The sequence below is a fragment of the Zonotrichia albicollis genome, chromosome 2 (genome assembly GCF_047830755.1).
Source record: "Zonotrichia albicollis isolate bZonAlb1 chromosome 2, bZonAlb1.hap1, whole genome shotgun sequence".
In the NCBI taxonomy this organism is placed as follows: domain Eukaryota; kingdom Metazoa; phylum Chordata; class Aves; order Passeriformes; family Passerellidae; genus Zonotrichia; species Zonotrichia albicollis.
Window position 1 is genome coordinate 94,701,897 of NC_133820.1, and position 21,582 is coordinate 94,723,478.

At 38.7% G+C, this 21,582-nt stretch overlaps 2 protein-coding genes across 5 annotated transcripts; one reads left to right on the forward strand and one right to left on the reverse strand.

Annotated features, from left to right (window-relative positions):
- Positions 1-5,359: 5,359 nt before the first annotated feature.
- Positions 5,360-9,649, reverse strand: LIG4 (DNA ligase 4). Of its 2 annotated transcripts, none has more exons than XM_014267232.3 (2): positions 9,505-9,649; positions 5,360-8,983 (listed from the first exon to the last, which is right to left on the reverse strand). In XM_014267232.3, exon 2 carries the CDS (start codon positions 8,969-8,971, stop codon positions 6,233-6,235), a length of 2,739 nt encoding a protein of 912 aa, XP_014122707.2. In that variant the 5' UTR covers positions 8,972-8,983; positions 9,505-9,649; the 3' UTR covers positions 5,360-6,232. The 2 variants fall into 2 exon arrangements, with proteins under 2 accessions (XP_014122707.2, XP_005487307.2); XM_005487250.3 differs by having other exon boundaries at positions 9,489-9,640.
- A 6-nt stretch (positions 9,650-9,655) lies between these two features.
- ABHD13 (abhydrolase domain containing 13) lies at positions 9,656-20,442 on the forward strand. 3 transcript variants are annotated; one of them, XM_005487249.4, is made up of 3 exons: positions 9,656-9,789; positions 11,450-11,485; positions 15,588-20,442. In XM_005487249.4, exon 3 carries the CDS (start codon positions 15,623-15,625, stop codon positions 16,634-16,636), a length of 1,014 nt encoding a protein of 337 aa, XP_005487306.2. In that variant the 5' UTR covers positions 9,656-9,789; positions 11,450-11,485; positions 15,588-15,622; the 3' UTR covers positions 16,637-20,442. The 3 variants fall into 3 exon arrangements, with proteins under 3 accessions (XP_005487306.2, XP_014122705.2, XP_074391792.1); XM_074535691.1 differs by having other exon boundaries at positions 9,657-9,789; positions 11,454-11,485; XM_014267230.3 differs by lacking the exon at positions 11,450-11,485.
- Positions 20,443-21,582: the final 1,140 nt, after the last annotated feature.

Sequence of the window (21,582 nt, forward strand, 5' to 3'; positions counted from 1 at the left end):
GTAAACAGCAGCAAAGTCTTGCCACTGCCCTTGCAGGAGACAGAACACTTTCGTTGCATGAACATAGCACTCTTTATCTCTCCTCAGAAGAGGCAGCTGTGGTCTGTTCTCTTGGCCTCTGTGCACTCAATCTGTTTTGAAATTACCTGTAACTGGTTGGCCAATCATGAACACTTGTCTTCCCACAAGCTCACATTCCCACAGCAGAGCTGTGCTCGTGCTCAGGGACCACAAAACCCAGCCACCTCCCCATGTTTCTTGTCTGCTACTGAACATAATCCAGGGCATATAATGTATTTTCCATGGTCTCAAGGCACTCCTTCATGCCAGATGCTCAACTCAGACTCAATTCCTCATCCTGACTAGACAGATCACTGGCACAGGCCTGCCCTGTCCATAACGTTGTCCAGCTTGGTCTGGGCCAAATAATATTTTCCCAAACAGTGATGAAGCACTAGATAGGATGGTCTGACCAGTGCTAAGGGCACAGCTTTTTATGGCCAGACTATTTTAAGAAATTAGAATTTTGGTGTATGAATGAGAAATAGCTGGTGGTCGTTGACAGTAGAGTTTGAAGAACTGGAACTGGGAACCACTTCTGTTTAGTGGAGGCAGCAGAATGCAAGAAATGGTCTGTGCTGAATCCTGGGAATTTCTTGTTTCTACTGACCAAGAAAAACTTCCACAGTTCATTTTCTGGATGGGGAGGAAGAGGTCTGTGTGTAAGGAGCAATCATGCCAGCAACTGTATGTAGGTGCGTTAGCCTTGGGCAGTCTATAGGCATGAATTCTGCAACACCATCACAAAATCTTGTTGTCTAAAAATATTCCTCAGCATTGCTAAAGATGAAGGCATAATAAAAATTGCGGGCATATAGAGTGTATATATATATATGTGTGCACATTTACACATGTTCTGGCAGGTTTTGGTTACTCTGATTTAGAAATCCCCCTTCCCTCCATGCAATTCCTGGAGCTCACATGCTGGACAGACAAACATGCAGTTGCAGAAGTCCAGAGTAGGGTCACGACTGAGCCACAGTCCATGCCTGGGCGGCAGCCAAAACATGGGCCAAAGGTTCAGCACCCCGAATAAACCACAGAATTGTGTAAGACTGACCAGAATTCATAAACAAAGACAACCCAGGGCAAAGCATGTAATTCTAAAAGCATTTTGCACTGAGACCAAATTGGAAAGCATTTTGGAAAGGTTGAATCAGCCATGTCTTCCAAAAACACAGGTCAGGAAGGCAGGTTATCCAAAACAAATACAGCAGAATATTTCTCCTGTACCATTACATATTAAGGCCCAGGTCTCTTCCTAGTGGTAAAATGTTTCTTTATATCTCCCAGTCACTAAAAAAAGTTAATATTTAAATTTTTAAGACTGGAATATTTATCTGTGCTCCACCTTAGATGCCTTTACTGAGTGTCTGCCAGGAATCTGTATGAGATCTGTATGCAGCAGTTGTTCTGTTCATACAGCTCTTCATCATCAAGTATAAGAATTTAAATAATTGATACAGAAAAAAATTATTCTCAAGTTACCACATAATTCAGAGGGGGAAAAAGAGTAAAATTGTGGGGGTTTTACTGTCTTTTATTTATTAACTTTGTTAATGTTGTTAATGCATGTGACCTCACAGCTCTGCATTGGTTGCTGCTACAGCAGTGTCAGGCAGTCTACTCCCAGCACCTGCTGTGTTTCAGTTACAGAGAGATGTAATCAGCAAAACTGGCTATCCTGTTTATTTCTCTTTTCTTCATACAACCATGTTCAGACACCTGAACAATGTGATACCTATCATGTTCATATTTACTTCTGCCTTGAATAATCTTTTTTTATTACTGTAACAGCACTCAGCGATCTTAAGTAAAATATTTTTTAAACCCCAAAACAAACAAAATAACCATAAAAACCAACCAAAAAACAAACAAACAAAAACAACAACAAAACAAAACCCCAAACAAAAAAAAAAACAACCCAACAAAAACCCAAATCCAGATATATGTAACTATGTTTGCTATAATTATATATGAACATGTATACAGGGCAGAGTGTAGCATAACAGAGAGGTATGAGAACTAACTTTAAACTGTATGTACAAATTCATTCCACTTTGGCAGCACACAGGTCTGACATATAAAATCTATAATACACTAGTCAAAAGAGGCAAACTCAAGAGAGAAGCTGTGGGAAACCAAGAAGGAAAAAATGCAACCACAAAAACTTAGTGAGACTAGCTGTGTTACACATCTATTTGCTGTCTTTTACTTGAATATATGTATTTATGCACCAACAGGAACTCCTAATCAACTGCCTTTGACCAGACAGTTATTGCATTGACTGCAGGTGTAAGATGTGCAGGCTAAAAACACAGATTTCAGAGAACATGTTGCCTCTGCTTGCTGCTGTTGCTGCCAAAGCAAAGTCTGCTGAGGCTGAAGCATATTAGCTGCAGGAGGAAGCTTCCATCTGCAAGAACATGGAGAAATCCTCCCTCCTCCTTGGATCTGTAGTGTTTATGTTTGTAAAGTCTACCATCACAAGAAAGTAGCTGCTACTTTAGCATCCCCAAATCAAGACTGGGCAATCAGATGAAAGTGGTTAAATTACTGGAGCCTGTTTTCACTTTCACAATTGGTACGTTTATATATCACCTCAAATTGAACACCAGCTTTTCTGTCCTTTAAGATATGGCTAGTATTTAAACATTTATACACAGCACTTAGAGAGTTCTTTCCACTGCTCAGGAGACAGAACAACCTTGATGTTCATTGTAACTCAGTTTGGTTTATGCTTTGGGTTTTCTTGGTTTGCTTCGTTTTTTCCTCCAGTTTAATGTGCAGCTTTAAAAGTCATGCTGATAAAGAGAGTTAGCTATACTAATATCTGTTGTCCTGCAAATTAAAAAAAAAAACTAACATTAAATTTGCAATGTATATTGCACTTGACACTTTGACCATCCACAAGACACCTAAAATCAGAATGAGAAACTTAGTTCAGAGCTGATTCACAGAACAATTGAGGCTGGATGGCACCTCTTGAGATCATCTAGTCAAACACTGTCCAGCTGAAGGGTCAGGTAGAGCAACTTGTAGTTGATTGTACATTGAATGTCACCAAAAATGGAGATTCCACAACCCCTCTGAGTAACCTGTTCCTGTGTTTCACCACCCTTACAGTAAGAATTTTCCTAGTTTTAAGCAAAAGTTCCTGTTCCATTTTGTGCTAATTGATTCTTGTCTTGTACCTCAGCTGCTGATGACAACTCTTCAAGCATTTCAACCAGCTTTCAGTCCAACTGAAAAAACATCTAGAGCTCTACTTTTCTCCATCAAGCTGGTCTTGTACCATAACAAAACACCAGAGAAATTATAAAAATTTCAATTAGAACTACAAGGACTTCTATAAAAAATGAAACAAACAATCTTCTACCTGAATCTATTTCAAAAGTTTAATATGAACTTCATAAAAGCTTTAGAAATACCATAGTTAAGTTATTTTAACAAGTACAACCCTATACAGAACCAGACTATGTGAATTCATTCTATTCTGGGAAAGACTGAGGATAAAATAATGGAATACGCAACCCTTCACACCATACCCGCTCATTTTGTGTGTAACAATCCTTTTTTTTTTACCCCTGATATTTTATTTCTGGTAATTTTAGTCTTGGAAAATGTATTTTACTTTATGTAGAACAGGGAGAAAATGAACTGTGGTTTCATAGCTTTACATAGTTCCTCTACCTGTAATATTAACAGAATAATAGATCTAAATATATTTTGTCACTAATCTAGTGACAATTATATATGTTGAAACATTCTTATTACATCAGTTTTCAAATACAATCACATATGCTGTGAACATTAATGCTTGCAATTTGAACTTCAACTCCCTTATATGTTCTCTCAAGATAATCATCCCCAAAATTACATAGAAAGAAAATCTACATCTGTTAAAAACATCCAAATACAATGCTAAATATATTTTTCCTAAAATAAAATAATTTTAAGGTTGATGCCTTTTAATTTCCTTGCTTCCAGAAAGGAACATGGAGAAACATTATACCTACAAGCTCCTTCACTGTTAGGTTTGTATAAGTCAAACATACAGAGTTCTCTCATTCCTATCCCCTTACAGCAAAAAAATAGTTCCATAAAATTTTACAGGCCCATCTACTGCTTTGTGGTCCAACAGCTGTTACCAGCTGGAGATGCTTTATGCTCAGTTGAACTATGTTAAAAGGCATTTCCCTAGTCACCTTCAAGCAAACCTTTTTTAATCTTTTCATGACATTTTATAATTCCAAGTCCTTCTTTTGAAAGAATTCAAGTTGCAATTATACATAGATTGAAAAGATTAAATGGCCTTTGATTGTATTTTAAAGAAAGAGTGACACAAAATATTGCAAAAACCCAAGCAAGCTACAGAGCTTTTTAAAATCTCTCACCAGATCATTGCGATGCCATAAACAGAATAGTACATCTTACCTGTTATTTACTAGAGCTGACAGATTTTGACCGATTTCACCTGTAAAGTGGATCTTCTGCTTTTCAAGGATATTAATACAGACTCTTAAAACATACAGATGTACTCTTTCAGAAATGAATAACTGGAAACTGAGCAACAGGAACCACACAGTTTTTAAGTGTTTCACCATACAGATGTACTACAGGAAAAAGGTGACAAGCTTTCCACAATTTTTTAATTTGCTTCTGGAAAGGAGGTCACATCCAAACTTCAGGCCCAGATGAACACAGGGGAACAAAAGAAAGGTGAGGATTTCTGTAACAGAGAGAGGCCAGGCTTTCCTTCATTCATTCAAATCCCTGTTGGGTTAAGGGGTGCAACTGGGCTGCTCCACGAGGGAAAGCATGCTGAGGGAACAGCAAGGCAGGCACAAGGCAGGATCCTCACCAACAAAAACCATGTCCCACCACACCAGCCCCACTCAGAAAAAGAGCAAAGCAGGCCTGGTGATGAGAAATTTGTGGACAGTGACTAATACATTTTACCTATTAAGTGTATTTCAGATAATAAGGGATATCAATACAATTCCAATTAACCAATATTTCAATACTTCCATTAAACCTTTTATATAACAATTCCCATTATAGGAACTTTTGCATGAACATGACCACAGAAAGCATAGAAGAAAGTGGTCAGCAAAAACTGATGCTGTGTGGTCTGCCTAACTTAATTTCTGTTCGATACCAGTGCTGACATAACAAGAAACAAGGCCTCAACCTCTCTCCCCTCAAACATAATGCATTAATTATCTAAGAGTAAAATAAGAATCAAGTTTTGTGCTTTTCAAAAGTGACTGCTTACTAAAAATAAATACCAGGCAGACTTTAAAAATAGATTTTATTCAGTAATTGGAAAAATATACATTGAACTGGATATTTGGAAATTAATCCTACCATAACTTAAGAACCATTTTTAAAAGATAATCTGATGGTTAATTGTAAAAGCCTAGTCCTGTCACAATTCACACTTAAACTGTAACAAGCACAGGAGGTTATTACAATTCTTAAGTAATTGATTTGCATTTCATACATATATAGGTCATTATTAATTCATTATCAGCTCAATGAAAAGTTTCAGTTCTTTCGTACAAAGGCTATTTACACAAAGTAACATGGAATCTACACAATATCCTAAAATCAAAGTGCTTCTGAGGCTGTGTGGCGCTTAATGCTAAAACCAATGTAAGCAAATTAAAATAGTCCAGATTAAGTTTATAAATTGCTGAATTCTCTAGCATAGGGAATACATACAAAACCAGTCAAGAAAACATGAATGTGATAGCAAATCGATAGCATACTATAAACAGCAGAATCCCCATAAAATAATAATTATAAATTATTATAAATTATTGTCTTCATTTTGAACAATGGAGGCAAGCATTATTAAAGCTAAAACAAACTAGCCAGTTTCAAAGATATTTTATTTATGTAAAATTTTAGATCTCTCCTGAGACCTGTTTGTGGATTAAAAGGCTTAAATTATTTATCTTGTGGTGGTTTTTTTCCCTCCAACATAGTTTAGCATCCTCTTGCTTCTGCAACAGTAAAATTAAAAGCCTTCCTCTGATTTCAGCAATTCAGTGTTATTCTTTAGTCAGAGCCAGCTTTAAATATACACAAAAACACACAAAAAATTTAGGACAACCTCACAAAATCTGAGTCCAATTGTGCCTTTGCTCCAATCTTAAAAACTGCTTTAAATTATGTACTGATTTTCATTCTTTGCGACTCCTTCCTCCACTGAGTGTGTTACCCACAGCTCGGATACAATTTTAAATTTTTTCCCAAATGTTCTTCTGAGTGCTTTCATCTCTTCTACCCGTGAACAATCTTCTCCCACAACAACATGGGAGACACCCTCTTCAAGGTGAGAAACTACTTTTGCACCATAAAAACGGAGCTCCAAAGCTCTAATTGAAAGTGTAGTTCCAGGGATTTTGCTTTGGGGCTCATTAACAACAGCATAACAGTCCACATAAATAGTGCTTCCTCTGAATATACCAAGCTGACAACTGCTATACCAATAACGTTCTTCTAGCTCTGCAATCAAGTCCAGAGGCATTGCCTTATTGTCTTTCATTCTTGAGAACACTTCCTTGAGCTGCACAACATCTGTGTTTGCTGTGTAGCTGTCTCCATAACAATCATACTCACGAGCAAAATGTTCTTTTGTGTCAGGAGACATGTGAATCATAAAGGCTGGTTGCCAAGGCACCAGCATTTTGGTTTGAAAACACTGAAGGAGCCACTCTGCCCTCACCACATCGTATTTGTTGGAAGCAATGATGTTTTTCACTCTGACATTCTCAGCTCCTACAATAACACAATAAGTCTCCGGCCCGGGGTTCTGTACCACACTGCCACCACATTGGGCTATTCTGCTTTCCAGCTCAGACTTTGAGTATTTTCCCATTCCTGTCATAACACAAAACTCAACATCTTCAAATACATTTGAAACCTTGCTTACACTAGAAAGATCAGGAGCTTTAAATTGCTCAGCTATTCCAATTACCTTCCTCACCTTTGAAACAGTTTTCCTTTTTTTCTCATGTGGCTCATCGTACTCATCTATATGAAGGTGCTTAGATGCCAGCTTTCCTTGTGCTTTGCTTCTGAGGTCTTCTAGCATGTCTGAAGTCATGCACTCATACCATTCTTTGTCTTCCCTTATCTTCTCAATTCGGGGGAATCTCAAAGTACAGTCGGTTTTATACATATCACTGTCAACAATCTCAGCTGCCTTGATCTGAACTATGACAGAGTTGCAAGGTTCAATGTACATTTCAGGTTTTTCAGCTCCACACAAAATGTTACCAGGTGGGTCCTTCCTATGGTAGGGCTTCCAGTGTTTGGCCAGTTTCAAGCCTAGATCATACAACTCTTTCATGGTATAGCCAGAGCCAACACGACAAATGGAGTGGAAAATGGTCGGCTTTTCATTCGGAGGCGGCGTCTCTGCAACAGCACATAGGAAATGAGACATCATTCCACCACGAGACCCCTTCCCCCAGTAACCACCAACAATTAAAAGGTCCAGCTCATCCATCAGTCCATTGACATATTCTGGCTTGATTTTTAACCAGCCTTCCCCACGTTTGTCAGGCTTGTACGTGGACATGGGATCTTTCACCATAATTCCTTCTTCTCTGTTATCTATGGCTTCATTTAAGGCATCAATTACTTCTTTTCTTGTTCTGGCACTTCTCTTAGGGACAACATGTATCCTGCCCTTCACCGGGGTAAATACACTACTTAAGATTTCATATCTTTTGCTGAGTACTTCATGCCCCAACTTCTGATCATTAACCATCAATACATCAAATACACAGAAGCAGGTCTGCAGATCAGAGTCCTCCACCATTCTTTTTATGTCAAATTTGTTTCCTTTTTGCATAAACGTTTGTGCCTCGGGATTGTAAGCCATCATTTCACCATCAAGAATGCAATTTTGTATATTGCTCTTAAATACATTATGAATAAATGGCGTTAATGAACCTTCAAGGGATGAAGCACCAAACTGCTGGGTATAGTCAAACCCATTTCGGGAAAAATACTTGTACACATCCCCATCTTTGTGCATCTGCATACGTTCACCATCCAGCTTAGTTTCTATGTAGAATGTCTGGTTACTCATTTGTTTCTCAATTTGTTGGACATCTGCAATAGCAGCAAGCATTGGTTTAAAGGCAGAAAACAACATGATAGAAACATCACTAAGTGAGACAGAGGGATCATGCAATTGTCTGCAAACATTTTCCAAATCAGTAGTAACATTGTGCAATTCAGCAGCATCAGGATGAAAAATTGAAAATATAGTTTGCTGACTAACACCAAGCTTTAGATCCTTTATAATCATTCGGATAAGCCATTTTTGTTCTAGTGCTGTGCTCTGGGTAATTAACTGCAGAAGACTTTTCTTTAACTGACCCTTGTTTTTAGCAACATTATTATTAGCAATTGCATCTAAATGTTCATTGACTTGTTCTATTGTCAGTCTGCCTTGTTTTGGGCTCCTAGGTTTTAGCACAAAGTAGGCGATCATTGCAAAATCTCCAGCATCTCCACGTGAGCCCGTAGGCGTTCTGTAATTTAAAAGCTTTGCAGCATCTTTTCCATCTTTTGGTAAACTAAGCAGTTCAATATAGAGCTTTGCAAGCATAGTTTCTTTAATTCCATATGCCATCCTTTCTCTTTCCAACTGTGGGAGAATAAGCCGCATAGCTGGGTAAAAGGAATCTGTGACATCTTTCTCTTTTTGATGGAGTGCATCATGGAATTTCCTCCAGGAATCCAGAAAATCCTTGAAATACTTGGTTTTCTCTGGACGAGTTTTGGACTTCTGTATTCGCTCCAGAGTAGAACAGAGATCTGCAAAAGGCACGTGAGAGGCCACCGTTTTTTTAGGAGAAGGCTGTGAAACAGGTGCAGAAGCCATCAGTCTGTTTTTCTGGGAACGAAATAAAATTATGTATTTATAACAAAACAGCAGGTTATTCTGTCTAAAGAAAAAAACACATATCTAATTAGGATTTATGGTTTTTTTCTAATTTTTCTACCTAAGATCTAACCACTCTCTTAAAGGTCGCCAGCTGATTCCTCACTTAAGGGTCAAACTCAGCGGCGAGGCTGCAACACTGAAACACCGGCATCATTAAGACTTTGGTCTGCACGGCAGGAGAAGGCACCGTGCTCCCCTCCCGCTGCTGCCCAGGCGGGATCTTTCAGTGCCTGGTGATTTACTCCTCCACCTTCCCCGAGAACGCAGCCTGCCCCCGACACCACCCGCCTCGGCCTCTGTGCCCCGGCCGCTCCGTGCGGGCGCAGGGAGCGGTGTCCGGACAGGCCCCACACAGCCCTGCCATGGCCACAGCGCGGGGGAAGCGGGCACCGCCCGCTCCGCACGGGACCACACAGCCGGGGCATGGAGGAACGGCCACCCCAGGCAGACTCACGGAGAGCCGCGGCTACCTGCGGGGCCGGCCTGACAACAGCCTGCCCAGCGCCCGGAAGAGGAGGGCCAGCCTGGTGACGCCGCGCTCCTCCCCCGGGCCGGGCCGGGGCGGGGAACGGCGGCGGAGCCCGGGGCGGGGAAAGGCGGGGAGACGACGGAGAAGGGGCGAGCTGTGCCCTGGAAGCGGAACCGCGGCTGCGGTGACTTCCTGCCTCGGAAGGAAGGAGCGGTGGTTGAAGTTGCACGTCGGGGTCTGCGCTGGCCCGAGGCACCAGCGGCAGCCGCCCGGGAGGATGCGGCGGGTGGGTCTGCGGCCCTCGGCACGGGAGCGGGGCGGTCCCGGCCCCTGAGGGCAGCCAGGGCGGCCGAGGGTTTGGGGTCTGGTTTGGGGTCTGGCCGGGGCTAAACGCGGCTCTTCCCTGAGGCGGCGGCAAGCGGGACATTGCCTCGGGCAGTGTGCGGCTCCTGTGCCCGCACGGCGGGACGTGGCTGCCGAGGAGCTGCTCCCGTGACCGTGCCGATCAAAGTTCCTTCAGGTGCCTCCCTGCAAAGCCCCGCAGACCTTCAGCTTCTTGACAGCAAGGTCTCGCTCCAGTGTTTGGTTTGTCTCCACTGCCAGGTGGAACAATTCCTGCAAATGGGTGCTTGTTGAAGGTGGGGCTGATGGTGACAGTAGTGTTCTAAATGGGCCAAGGGATTGTTTTTGAAAAGGCTGAACTGGGTGTTTGTCGTCAGTCAAAAAGGAAGCAATTCAACAAGCTTCGAAATTGCTATATTTAGCAGCCTAAGTCTCTAGAAAGTTAAAGTTCCAAATTAAGGCATAGCCAGTCTTGGTTTGTTGCCGTTTGGCTTTTTGTTTTGGTTTTTTTTTTTTTTACACAGTATCATCGAATTTCGGGGCATTGCACCACGATGATACTTTGTACCATTTGTCATTTGGGAGAAGTATCACGCGAGTTACGGGGAAAACTTTATCAGTTATCAATATGTGCACCTTGATGCAGAGCTGTAGATGTTGGCTGTTTGAAATAAGCAAGACGAGTGACTCGTTGATTTTAAAGCCAGAGCCATGAAATATGTGATGCTTAAGTTATTCTTACTGTACTTGTTCCTTTGTTAGGAGTCGCTACTTCGCTGTTGTTTTCCTCTTCTTTTTCCTTTCTTTTTCAATGAGTGTTTCTGTATTTAGGATTTTAGTACTAAGAAAGTGCATTTTTCTGATCTTTAGTAAGCTTGTAGGTTTTCTTCCAGATCAGTTGAAACTAACATCTTATAGTCGAGGACCTAATATTTCTACTTCTAGAGTTCTTCTGAGTAAATATGAGTAAATGTAACACTTGTGCGAACGTTGTCTGTATCTTGAGGAGGCAGGGTCTAGGAAAATGAAGTGGAGACAAACAGATGTTGTTAGCTATTTCTTAAGAAATATATTTGATTTTGTTTGTTTGTGTTGAAATCCAAAGGATTGTAGTGAGTGTTAAGACTTAACTTTTTTTTAAAGCTCTTTAATGAGGAAGCAGCCATTAAACACCTGATTGTGCTTCTTAGCACTAAGTTTAAAGCTGCTTATGCACTAAAAGTTAGTTTTAAGGAGAGTCTGTAATGTTTGTTTTTAAGAACTATGTATAGATGCTATGTTATTGTTATAATTATATACGTATATTATTACAATATAACAGTATTGTCATATACTGTGTGTTGTGTATATAGTCCAGGACATTTCATTGTGATTCTTGAACTTCATTATAAGAGGTTTTCAAATTCATGAAATATTTCAAACAAACATTCAGCTTGATAGGAGGAGTATGAGATGCACAGTTTCATTAGTGAACAAGTTGTAATTTTTAGGGGGTTTGGCTCTTACCACTTCTTAATCTTCTTTCAAATAACAAGATAAACAGTAATTACATGTGTAATTCAAAACGATTTTACTCAAAATTCATAAATGGAATTGTCTTTCAGGCAGAGATGAAGCCTGGGAAATCATCACATCTAAAGGTAAATGTTTTATGATATGATTAGTGTATGAAAATAATACTGTTTAATATTAAAAATATAGACAAAGGCAAAACAACAGATCCTGTGGCAGATATGAGTAATTTCAGCTGCCATTCAAAATGAATGAAAAATTGTTCCTTTAAGTACTTTAAATATAAAGTATTATCCCTTTAAGTGTTTTAAATATATTCTTAAATTTTTGTGGGTTTTTTTCAGTTGATAATGGTGTTAACCATTTAAAAGTAGTATTAGGGCAAAATGGAATATTGTTAAAATGCCTTTATCATTAAGAGGGTTTTTTTCTCTAAACTTTTTAGTTTGAGTGATTTGTATTTTCAGTAGGTACCTAATTTTGGGACTTGTAGTTCATCTGATAGAACAGAGGTCTGCAGTAGTTCCTAGGCTGTGGATTCAGCTGTGGAGATGTACAGATACAGGGGTGTGTGTGTCTGTATATTAACATGTGTGTATATCCCAACTCAAAGCTGAAGCTCACCACTTCCAAATTTCCATTCTGTTTTGAGAGACAATACAGTTCCATGGCAGTGCTGTTCCTATGTGGCCATGGTTTCCTCAGTAAAGCTTTGTATTTCAGTACTGTCTTCTGCTTGTCTTTTAAGTTTACAAGCATTACCAAATAAATAGTTGTAGGAATTATCCGGATTCCTAAAGGCTCGTCTTTCCAATGCACCTTATCAGAGGGACAAGAGAAAAAATTTATTTTAAGTGACCTTATGCTTATTTACCTAGCCTTTTACTTAGTTTAAATAATCAATGATTATGAAATACTCTGCATGCTGTAAAATGGGATGTGACTCCTTGTTATAGGAAAATCTTGTTTTCAAAGTTACAGCAATTACATGAAATACAGTGCTGTAATACAATATTTCTTCCAAAACCAATATTTTTTTTTAGTGAAGCAAGAGTGCCCTCCAATAACTTAAAGGGGTGAATGCTTCTTGATATAACTGGGACATCAGACAGTTATGGGGCAAGTCCATGACTTGTTGCTGTTGTCTAGGAGCAGAAGCAATCTTGTCTACAGGGGGGATCAGGTTTGTCCAGGTTGGGTGGGTTGGTGGGTCTGCTCTGTTTCTCACATTGACCATATAAGACATCAATACACTTTTACATCAGTCTAATACACTGTTCTCCCACTCTCATACCTCTTCCAGATTATTCTGGCCCCCTATTAGTCATAAAATTAGAGATGCAAGAAAAATGCAACACATGCTTTTGGGTAATTCATGACAGAGCATTTACATCACAAGATGCTATATTGTAAACTGCTTGGAAGGTTTATAACCTCCCATCCAGCACACCAGGAGTGGGAAATAAAGACCAAGGAGAGAGTTTTGTGTGTGTTGTCTTGCAGTATGTTGAGCAGTCTCAAATCTCAGCACTTCAAAAATGTTGACCTTACTGCTCACTGAATATTACTATATTAGATTGCCCATTTTATTTCTGTCCTTGAAGTGGAAATTTTGTTCTGTTTGTTTCATCTTCTGCTTTCCAAGATCGTGTTTGGAAGGTCTGTTGCTTTGAGCTCCGTAGAAAGTGTGGGTTGTAGCTTTATTGAAAATGAGATTATATTGATTTGGCTTAGAGTCTCTTCTAGGCTTGTTTGAGAAACCATCCTTTTCTGCTCTAGTGATCTTTTAATTGGTATTGAAAGGTGGGAAGCAACCTAGGAAAAATTTTTATCTTAGTTTCCTAACTAACAAATCTTGCAACAAGATGTGAAGGCCTGGAAATGAATGGAACCAGTGAAGTTTCACACAGCTGGGAAAAAAACTTCAGTGGTAATGTCAATTGTTCAATAAGGCGGAGTGGTCAACTTTATTTAAATATGTAGCGACCATGAAATATTTGTGGCTATGTAGTTTGCTCTTCTTCTTAAGTACTTACTGAATGTTAAGCTTTAGTTTAAGATGTACTAGCTTTGCAATTCCAGTAGCTAAATATTTGTGTATACCTACACATATATATGTATATATACACCTATATATATATCAGAAGTAATCACACAGCAGCACTATCTCAGTAGTATCATATTTTGGTAATATTATCCTGCTGAAATAAAATTAGAAATGGTGCCCTTCTCATGAAACTAACATAGCTTATAAAATCTATGTTAGTTGATTGTGAGCATCAGTCTCCTAATAATCATCCTTAGTGTATGTGGGACAGCCATTGCAAAACTTCATCACTTTTAGTAATTCTTTTTCTCTTAGTAGTTTTGTTTAACAGTGTGAATATCTTGTTGAGGGAACATTTTTGGAGTTTCTTTCATTTTGTAAGAAAGTCAGCAAAATGTTGAATAGTGTAGGTAAGGAAATGGTTTTACTATCTCATTATCAATATTCTTATAGTCTTGAAATGTAATGCAGGAAATGTTTGTTAACTTCTTTAGGAAGTTATCTTAGAAATTGAAGTAGCTACTTTATATGTCTTCTAATAGTTGCGAGGTTTTTTCAAGGAAAATGGATCACAAGAATTTAATTTTCGTATAGACAGTATTTGTGCATACTTGCATATGGATAGTAAACCTCTATGGATAGTGAACCTCTAAATAATATAAGAGAACAAAGTTGAGGTAACTGCTCTTTTAGACTACTTTATATTTCACCAGTTTTATGTACTGGGAGTAAATACGCTATATAAAAAGCTTAATATCACATTGGGTTTGGTTAATATGTGAATTTTAAGATGTGACATATTTATTTTTATTTCTGATTTATTTCTAATTTCTGCATTAAATAGAGATGGCAGGTTTCCCTAGTCAGATTGGGTGCTTATATCTGTGGAATGCCAAGGCTGTAGCTGCAGAGGTCACCTTTTACCACTCAAGCCTAACAAGATGGCTGGTATAAAATGCTTGGATGCATCTCTGCATATCAGACTCCTTTGGAGTTTGAATTCAGATAATTGCTGTGCTATATCATTTTAGGAGATTATAACTTAGTGTCAAAAGTGTACCTTTTATATGCTTTATAGCTTAGAGCATATAATCCTCTTAGTGTTCACACTGAGAGCAGTAATCTTAGTGTCCTCAAACAAGTGAGTTTGTGTTGTCCCTTACAGGTAGTGTGATTATTCAGTTCAGTGGTGACTAAATGGTCACTGTAGTTTTTGTGTAGGTTTGGCATATGTTTCCATATGAAACAGGAATGAATACTGCGAGAGCTTGTATGGATGATGGGAGACAAAACTTTTGCTTGGAAAGAAGGTTTAATCCACTGTCGTTAATATAACTCTCCTCATTTTATGCTGTATGTGTGTTTTTGTCATGAGTCTGTTTTCATGTTTGGTATTTTCAGCAATGCTTTTCATTGACCAGAGAATAATGTAGTTAATGGACTGTTTTCAGTGATCTTGCATGATGATAAAATTTTCAGCTAAAGACTTAATGCAGATTACTGGTCTGATAGTGGAAAATGATTGTTAGAAATCAGAAGCAATCAAAATATAGCAAAAAAGAAAAGCTGTCATAAATGTATCTACAATGGGATATCTGAGTATAGAGGAGTCTCTCTCTTCTGAGCAGTTCAGGAGTTGCTCTGTAGCCAGAGTTGATTGAGATGCTGAAAGGCAGCCACTAACCCACAGCAGTGCTGGCATGTGTGGTGAGCCTCCACTGGCTGCAGAGTGACGTGCACAGGCTTACTGCATGCTACTTAGCAACTTAGAAATAAAGGCTATTTTTGTTTGTGTTCTCTGAAATCTAGAGTTACATCAGCAGCTATGACAAACTGGTGATACAGTCTGTATGGTTGTTCTCTTGCTTAGTAGGAAAGTCTGAGGGTAAGCAGAAGTTATTGTGGTCTCACTCAACCAATCTTCTAGTGCTGTTAACAGACTGCCTGCAGGAATACTGTAAATTGGATTTTGAAGAGTTCTAAAGCCTTTCCTTATGATTGCATTTCTGCTTGTTTTACAGAGTCAGATGGTTTCCAAAAGTTCAAAGGGAGTTTGCCACCAAACTTTTTGTTAATGCTCCAATACATTGCATTGCCATTAATCTTCTGCAAATACAAATGCTTAAATTACTACCTTTTTCTTTTTTCTATATTTATGTGTATACATTTGGGTTCTTTTGCAGGATTTACTTGGAGTAAAAGATCACTGACTTCTACAATGGAAAAATCATGGATGCTTTGGACCTTTGTTAAAAGATGGCTACTAGCTTTGGCTTCCTGGTCGTGGAGTCTCTGCCGTATTTGTCTTTTGCCCTTGATAGTGACTTTTCACTTGTATGGAGGCATTATACTCCTTATATTAATATTTGTATCAATAGCAGGTATATTATATAAATTCCAGGATGTCCTGCTTTACTTTCCTGAACAGCCCTCTTCATCTCGCCTTTATGTTCCTATGCCTACTGGTATACCACACGAAAACATCTTCATCAAGACCAAAGATGGAGTTCTTCTCAATCTTATTCTGCTGAGATACACAGGGGACAATGCAGCGTATTCTCCAACCATCATTTACTTTCACGGGAACGCAGGCAACATTGGCCACAGGTTGCCAAATGCTTTGTTGATGCTGGTAAACCTGAGAGTAAACTTAATTCTGGTTGATTATAGAGGGTATGGCAAAAGCGAAGGAGAAGCAAGCGAAGAAGGCTTGTACTTAGATTCTGAGGCTGTCTTAGACTATGTGATGACTCGGTCTGATCTTGATAAAACAAAAATTTTTCTTTTTGGCCGTTCCTTGGGGGGAGCAGTAGCTATTCACTTAGCTTCTGAAAATTCCCATAGGATTTCTGCCATTGTGGTGGAGAACACCTTTCTTAGCATCCCATACATGGCCAGCACTTTGTTCTCTTTCTTTCCGATGAGGTATCTTCCGCTGTGGTGCTACAAAAATAAATTTCTATCCTACAGAAAAATCTCTCAGTGCAGAATGCCTTCACTCTTCATCTCTGGGTTGTCTGACCAGTTAATTCCACCAGTTATGATGAAGCAACTCTACGAATTATCCCCAGCTCGGACTAAGAGATTGGCGATATTTCCTGATGGAACTCACAATGACACTTGGCAGTGCCAGGGTTATTTCACTGCACTTGAACAGTTCATCAAAGAAGTAATAAAGAGTCACTCCCCTGAAGAAATGGCAAAAACATCATCTAACGTAACAATAATATAATTGATATTCTTCTTTGGGGTAGAGTGGGGCAAGTACCTGCACTGTACCTTGATTTGTGATAAGTGATAAAAGAATGTTTGTTTTTAAATGTATGTCATGTCTGTACTTGCCTAAAGAGTGAAATTAAACTTGGAAAGGTCTGGTATTTTATTAAGGTGTTCCAGATAACTTTTACATTTGCAGCATTGTAAATGAACCATTTTATGTCTTTCTCATACTTTTTTGGTATCTCTGTCCATATATACCACTTGTTTGTTATGTACAACAGATGCTATTAAAGAAAATTGCTACAAAAGTAGTACAGAATGTATTTAGAACAACGGGAGGCTCTTCAGTATTCACTGCTGTATGTGTGAGCTTTTTGGACAGCCATGGTTAGCACAATGATTACTTGCTTCTCTTAGAGTTTATTTAAAGTGTGCCATGCATGAGATTAGTGTTTTATTTCTTGAAATTTTATATTATGCAAAGTGGGAAGACTTTAATGCGCTAAATAATATAAAATAACATAAATGGTAGAGTATACTTGCAGGTATACTATCCTGGGTTATTACTGGTTTCTCTGGTTATGCAAACTTATATATGTCAAACTGCAGTTGAAGATGAAAAGATACTTTTCTTATTTTCATTTGCTGTTTGTATTATAATAGTGCACAGAAGGTTGTATGTGCCGGACATCGTGACTTCAGGATTTTACCCAGGCAATTTCTGTGTAGGAAATAGAAGTAACTTTTTCTGAAAGAAATCAGTGCAATTTAAGCTCCTTTCTGCCTCAAGCTCTCCTCACTAATGCACAGGCAAACTATTTGGTAGTACTAGTCTGCTTGTCCATTTGAGGTGATAATTCTTAAGGCAAAATGGGTGGTCATACAAGGTAAAAATAGGTTTTTGTGTTCAGACTTTTACACTGGTGTAGTTAAATGTTTGTGCCCTTTATTTATACCTCCTAAAGAAACATATTCAAATAATTACCAGTGATCACATGATTAGAGATAAATGTGTACAGTTGCTACAGTAAGGATAATGAAAATGAGCAGATAGTCCTAGATGGTCCTGTCATTGAGAGAAGGAAGGCTCTGCAGACACTGATTGACTGGAGCAACAAGCCGAGGCCAAGGGCATGAGCTTCAGCAAGATGAAAGGCTGGGTCCTGCACTTGAGCCACAACCCCAGGCGGCACTACAGGCTGGGGAAAGAGTGGCTTGAGAGCTGCTCAGTAGAAAAGAGACTTGGAGATGCTGGTCAACAGCTGCCTGGATGTAAGCCTGCAGTGTGTCCAAGCGGGTAAAAATGCCAATGGCATCTTGGCCTGTATCAAAAATAGCATGGCCAGAAGGGATCAGGGCAATGATCCCTGTACTTGGCACTGGTGAGGCCACACCTCAAGTCCTGTGCTCAGTTCTGGACCCTTCACTACAAGAAAGACATTAAGGGGCTGGAGCAAGCCCAGAGATGGGTAACAGAGCTGGGAAGGGTCTGGAGCACAAGTTCTGTGAGGAGCAGCTGAGGGATATAGTGGTGTGTGGTTGAATGAAAAGGTGGCTCAGGGGCGACCTCATTGCTCTACAACCACTTGAAAGTAGGCTGTAGGAACGCGAGGGTCAGCCTCTTCTGTGCATGTTTCAAGTACAAGGATGAGAGGAAATGGCCTTGCATCAAAGAAGGTTCAAATTAGATATTATAAAACAAATTTCACTGAAAGAGTGGTTAACCATTGGACTAAGTTGCCTAGGCAGGTAGTGGAATCATCAGCTGCTCTGGAATCATTCAGGTCATCTGGATGTGGCATTTGGGGATGTGGTTTAGGAGTGATTATGGTTGTGTTAGGTTGATGATTGTACTAGATGACCTTGAAGGTCTCTTCCAACCTTAATGATTCTGTGATCAAAGACATGCTGTTAACTTAGTCTCTAATGGAATGTGGGAACTGTTTAGATCTCTTCTGCAGGTTTAATTACTCATCTGCTGCAGCTGAGTTTGCCTCTTCAAAATATTTTTTTTAATAGAAAGAACAAATAGGAAAATCTTCCACACGATCTTTAAAGTTGACCTTTGGATTCAAAATTTTAAGTAAACTTTTCTGCCATGTTGTCCTGATTCAGAAAAGCATCTCAGCACACACTTAAAATCTGTTTCCTGAGGGATAGTCACATTTTAAGCTTGTGCTTAAGTTCTTTGGTTGAATAAAACTGCTTTCCTGAACTGGTGCCTTAATGGTTATGCCTCCTAATGGAATTATAGTTCTTATCTTATGTACATGTGGGTAATAGTTGTCAGCAGTTTGTAGACAGGCTGATACGTCTTTTCATAAATATGATTTTTTTTTTTTAATATTCACATAGCAGAAGTTGCTGCTTTCTCTGGTAAGTATCTTTTGTGATACTATTATTAAGGTTTTCATAGAGTTGATAAAAAAACTATACATCTTTGTGGATCTATAGACATACAAACAGCACATACTTTTCAATCTGAGCGAAACCAAAACTATCTTTTCAGCCTTACAGTGGTAATATTTTTTTTTTCCTTTTGGGGAGAGGGTGCTAGGGCACGGTATATAGAGAAGTTTGACTGGAGGCTGGGAGATTAGGCTGTATTTGTATGGTAGAAAGGAGTTGATAGATGTCACATTGCCCTTCCCTGATGTATTCTACAGTGAGATGTAAGCTGCTTGCATAGATTGTTTCACCTACTTCACATTGCTTTAGAATAGAGGTGGAGGGAGAGAAGGAAAATTAGCAGTCAAATACTGCTTTTCTAAAATTCAGTTGATGAAGCCAAAAGAGTAGATTAATTGTTGGAGACAGAATGAAGAGAAAGTAATTGGGTCAGAAGTTGTCATACCTTGGCATTAAATACCATTGGGGCTGGGGGGAGGTGGTGTTCACAAAGCATCAATTTCTAAAGTAACATGGCATTTAACCCACTTGGCACCAATCAAAACAAAACTCTCAACCGCAGAATACCCCTAGTATTATGTGGTACTTGTATGCAAATGAAGTATTCCTGTTTGAGCACACAGTTGCTAAGACAAAGTCAAATGTGTAGTGTTAGATTATGGCAATCTGAAACTCTTCAAAGTGGGCTGTATCTAAACATTACTTTTTATTATCAAGCCATATATGTTTTCACTATATTGTCTGCAGGACATAAGTATGAAACTTTAATTTTGCAGGTATTGTGTGTGAGCTGACACAATTGTCATATATGCATCCTTTACACTTGTGTGGTTTCTTCCACCTTCCATATATGCACAGTTTTGTTTCTCACTTAATGGGTTAGCCACATACACTTGTGAATGAATGTTATTATGCTATTTTTCATTGCATTGATTATGAAGTCCACTGAAGGAAAATAGGAGGGAAGTGATGTTTTTATGCAAGTATTCCACTGCTCTGCATACAATTCTTTAAGGGAGGGAGGAAGAAAAGAAAGGGGAGGAAACTTGTTTCATGGACTGTGTGATGGAAACCACAGTTATCTGCTGCTAAAAACTGAACTACAAGCAACATAGTAATAATAACTTTAAATTGCCAAATGGCGTGTTATTATACTGTTAAAATTTATTTTATTTAATGCCATTATATGTTTTCCCATAACAGTTATCCATTTGTGTATAGATGTTTCCCAAATATTTGTCCTGTAGATATAAATTTCTAGTTTGGGAAGAAGTTGAGTTTAGTTTAAATATGTTCATTAAAGGAATTTTCTGTTTTATAGGAAGAAATTTAAGTTAAAAAAAAAAAAAAATTATTGTGAAAACAAAGTTCCCAGGGAGGGGTCAGGAGTTCAACAGCTGTAGCAGTAGAGTTCCTTGTAAGAAAGCATAAAACCTTGTGGGTGCACACATTTTAATTCGTGGAAATACTTGAGGCTTCCTACTAACCCAAGTTTACATTCCCAGAATTTGTTTCTGAACTGTGAAATGCAGAGAGATAAGCTGTGCTTTCTTCTGGAGAAACATTAACTGGTTTAGCTGCCCTCATGTCCATTTCTCAGGTAAAATTAGAAATAGAGCACAAATGCATTTGGTAGACTGCGGACAATCTGTCAACTGAAGGGCAGAAGGATTAATTATTTATACAAAATATGCATATCAGCATCTCTAAGCTAATAATGGGGTCATGTTGGATGTTCACAGTGAAGAATGCAAGGCAGAATTGAGAGTCCAAGGTATGGTCTTTTCTCTTAGCAAAAAGATGCAGATGTACCTCCATTTGTATTTCATCAATTCTTGAAAAATACATTTTTATTTTTGTTAATGACAGGCAATTTTGCTAGGGGCACTTCTGCCAAATATAAAACCAGTGCCTCTTGCATGTAGTGGGATCAGCCTAATGTACCCCATGAGGTATAATTTGCAATGCCATCCTGCTTGTATAATTTAGAGTAGAACCCCACAAAAGTGTAAATAGAGATAGCATATTGAAGTTCTGAATAACACTTACGTTTTGAATTCAGAAACAGTCACTGATTATGAGATGCAAGCTTTTTATTTGATTTTTCTTTAATATATAGTTAAGCCAAAACTATCTTATGAAGTATTCTTACGTTTTGTAGACAAAGCATAAATGTTATTGTATATGTGCTAATTGTGGCAAAGTTTTACATTATCATTCTAGTTGGTTTTTAAAATAAAGTTAATTTTACAAAAAACACTTTTCTATTTTTATGTACTGACATATGCAATAAATTGATACATTAAAAGTGCTGGTAATGTCTTATTCTAGTTTGTGGCCTGTGTTCAGTGTGTTTGCATGGTAACAGACCAACCCCAAGGTATCATTTTCAGTCACTTACTAAAGCCAGAGCACATGGACTAGGCATCTGCATTGTTAGATGTGGCCTTTGTGGAAAGCTATTACATCAGGGGAAAAAGCATATTAACATGCTTTTTAATTTAAAATAGTTAAATTTTAACACAGTACCTAGGAAACAGGGCTGTGGGT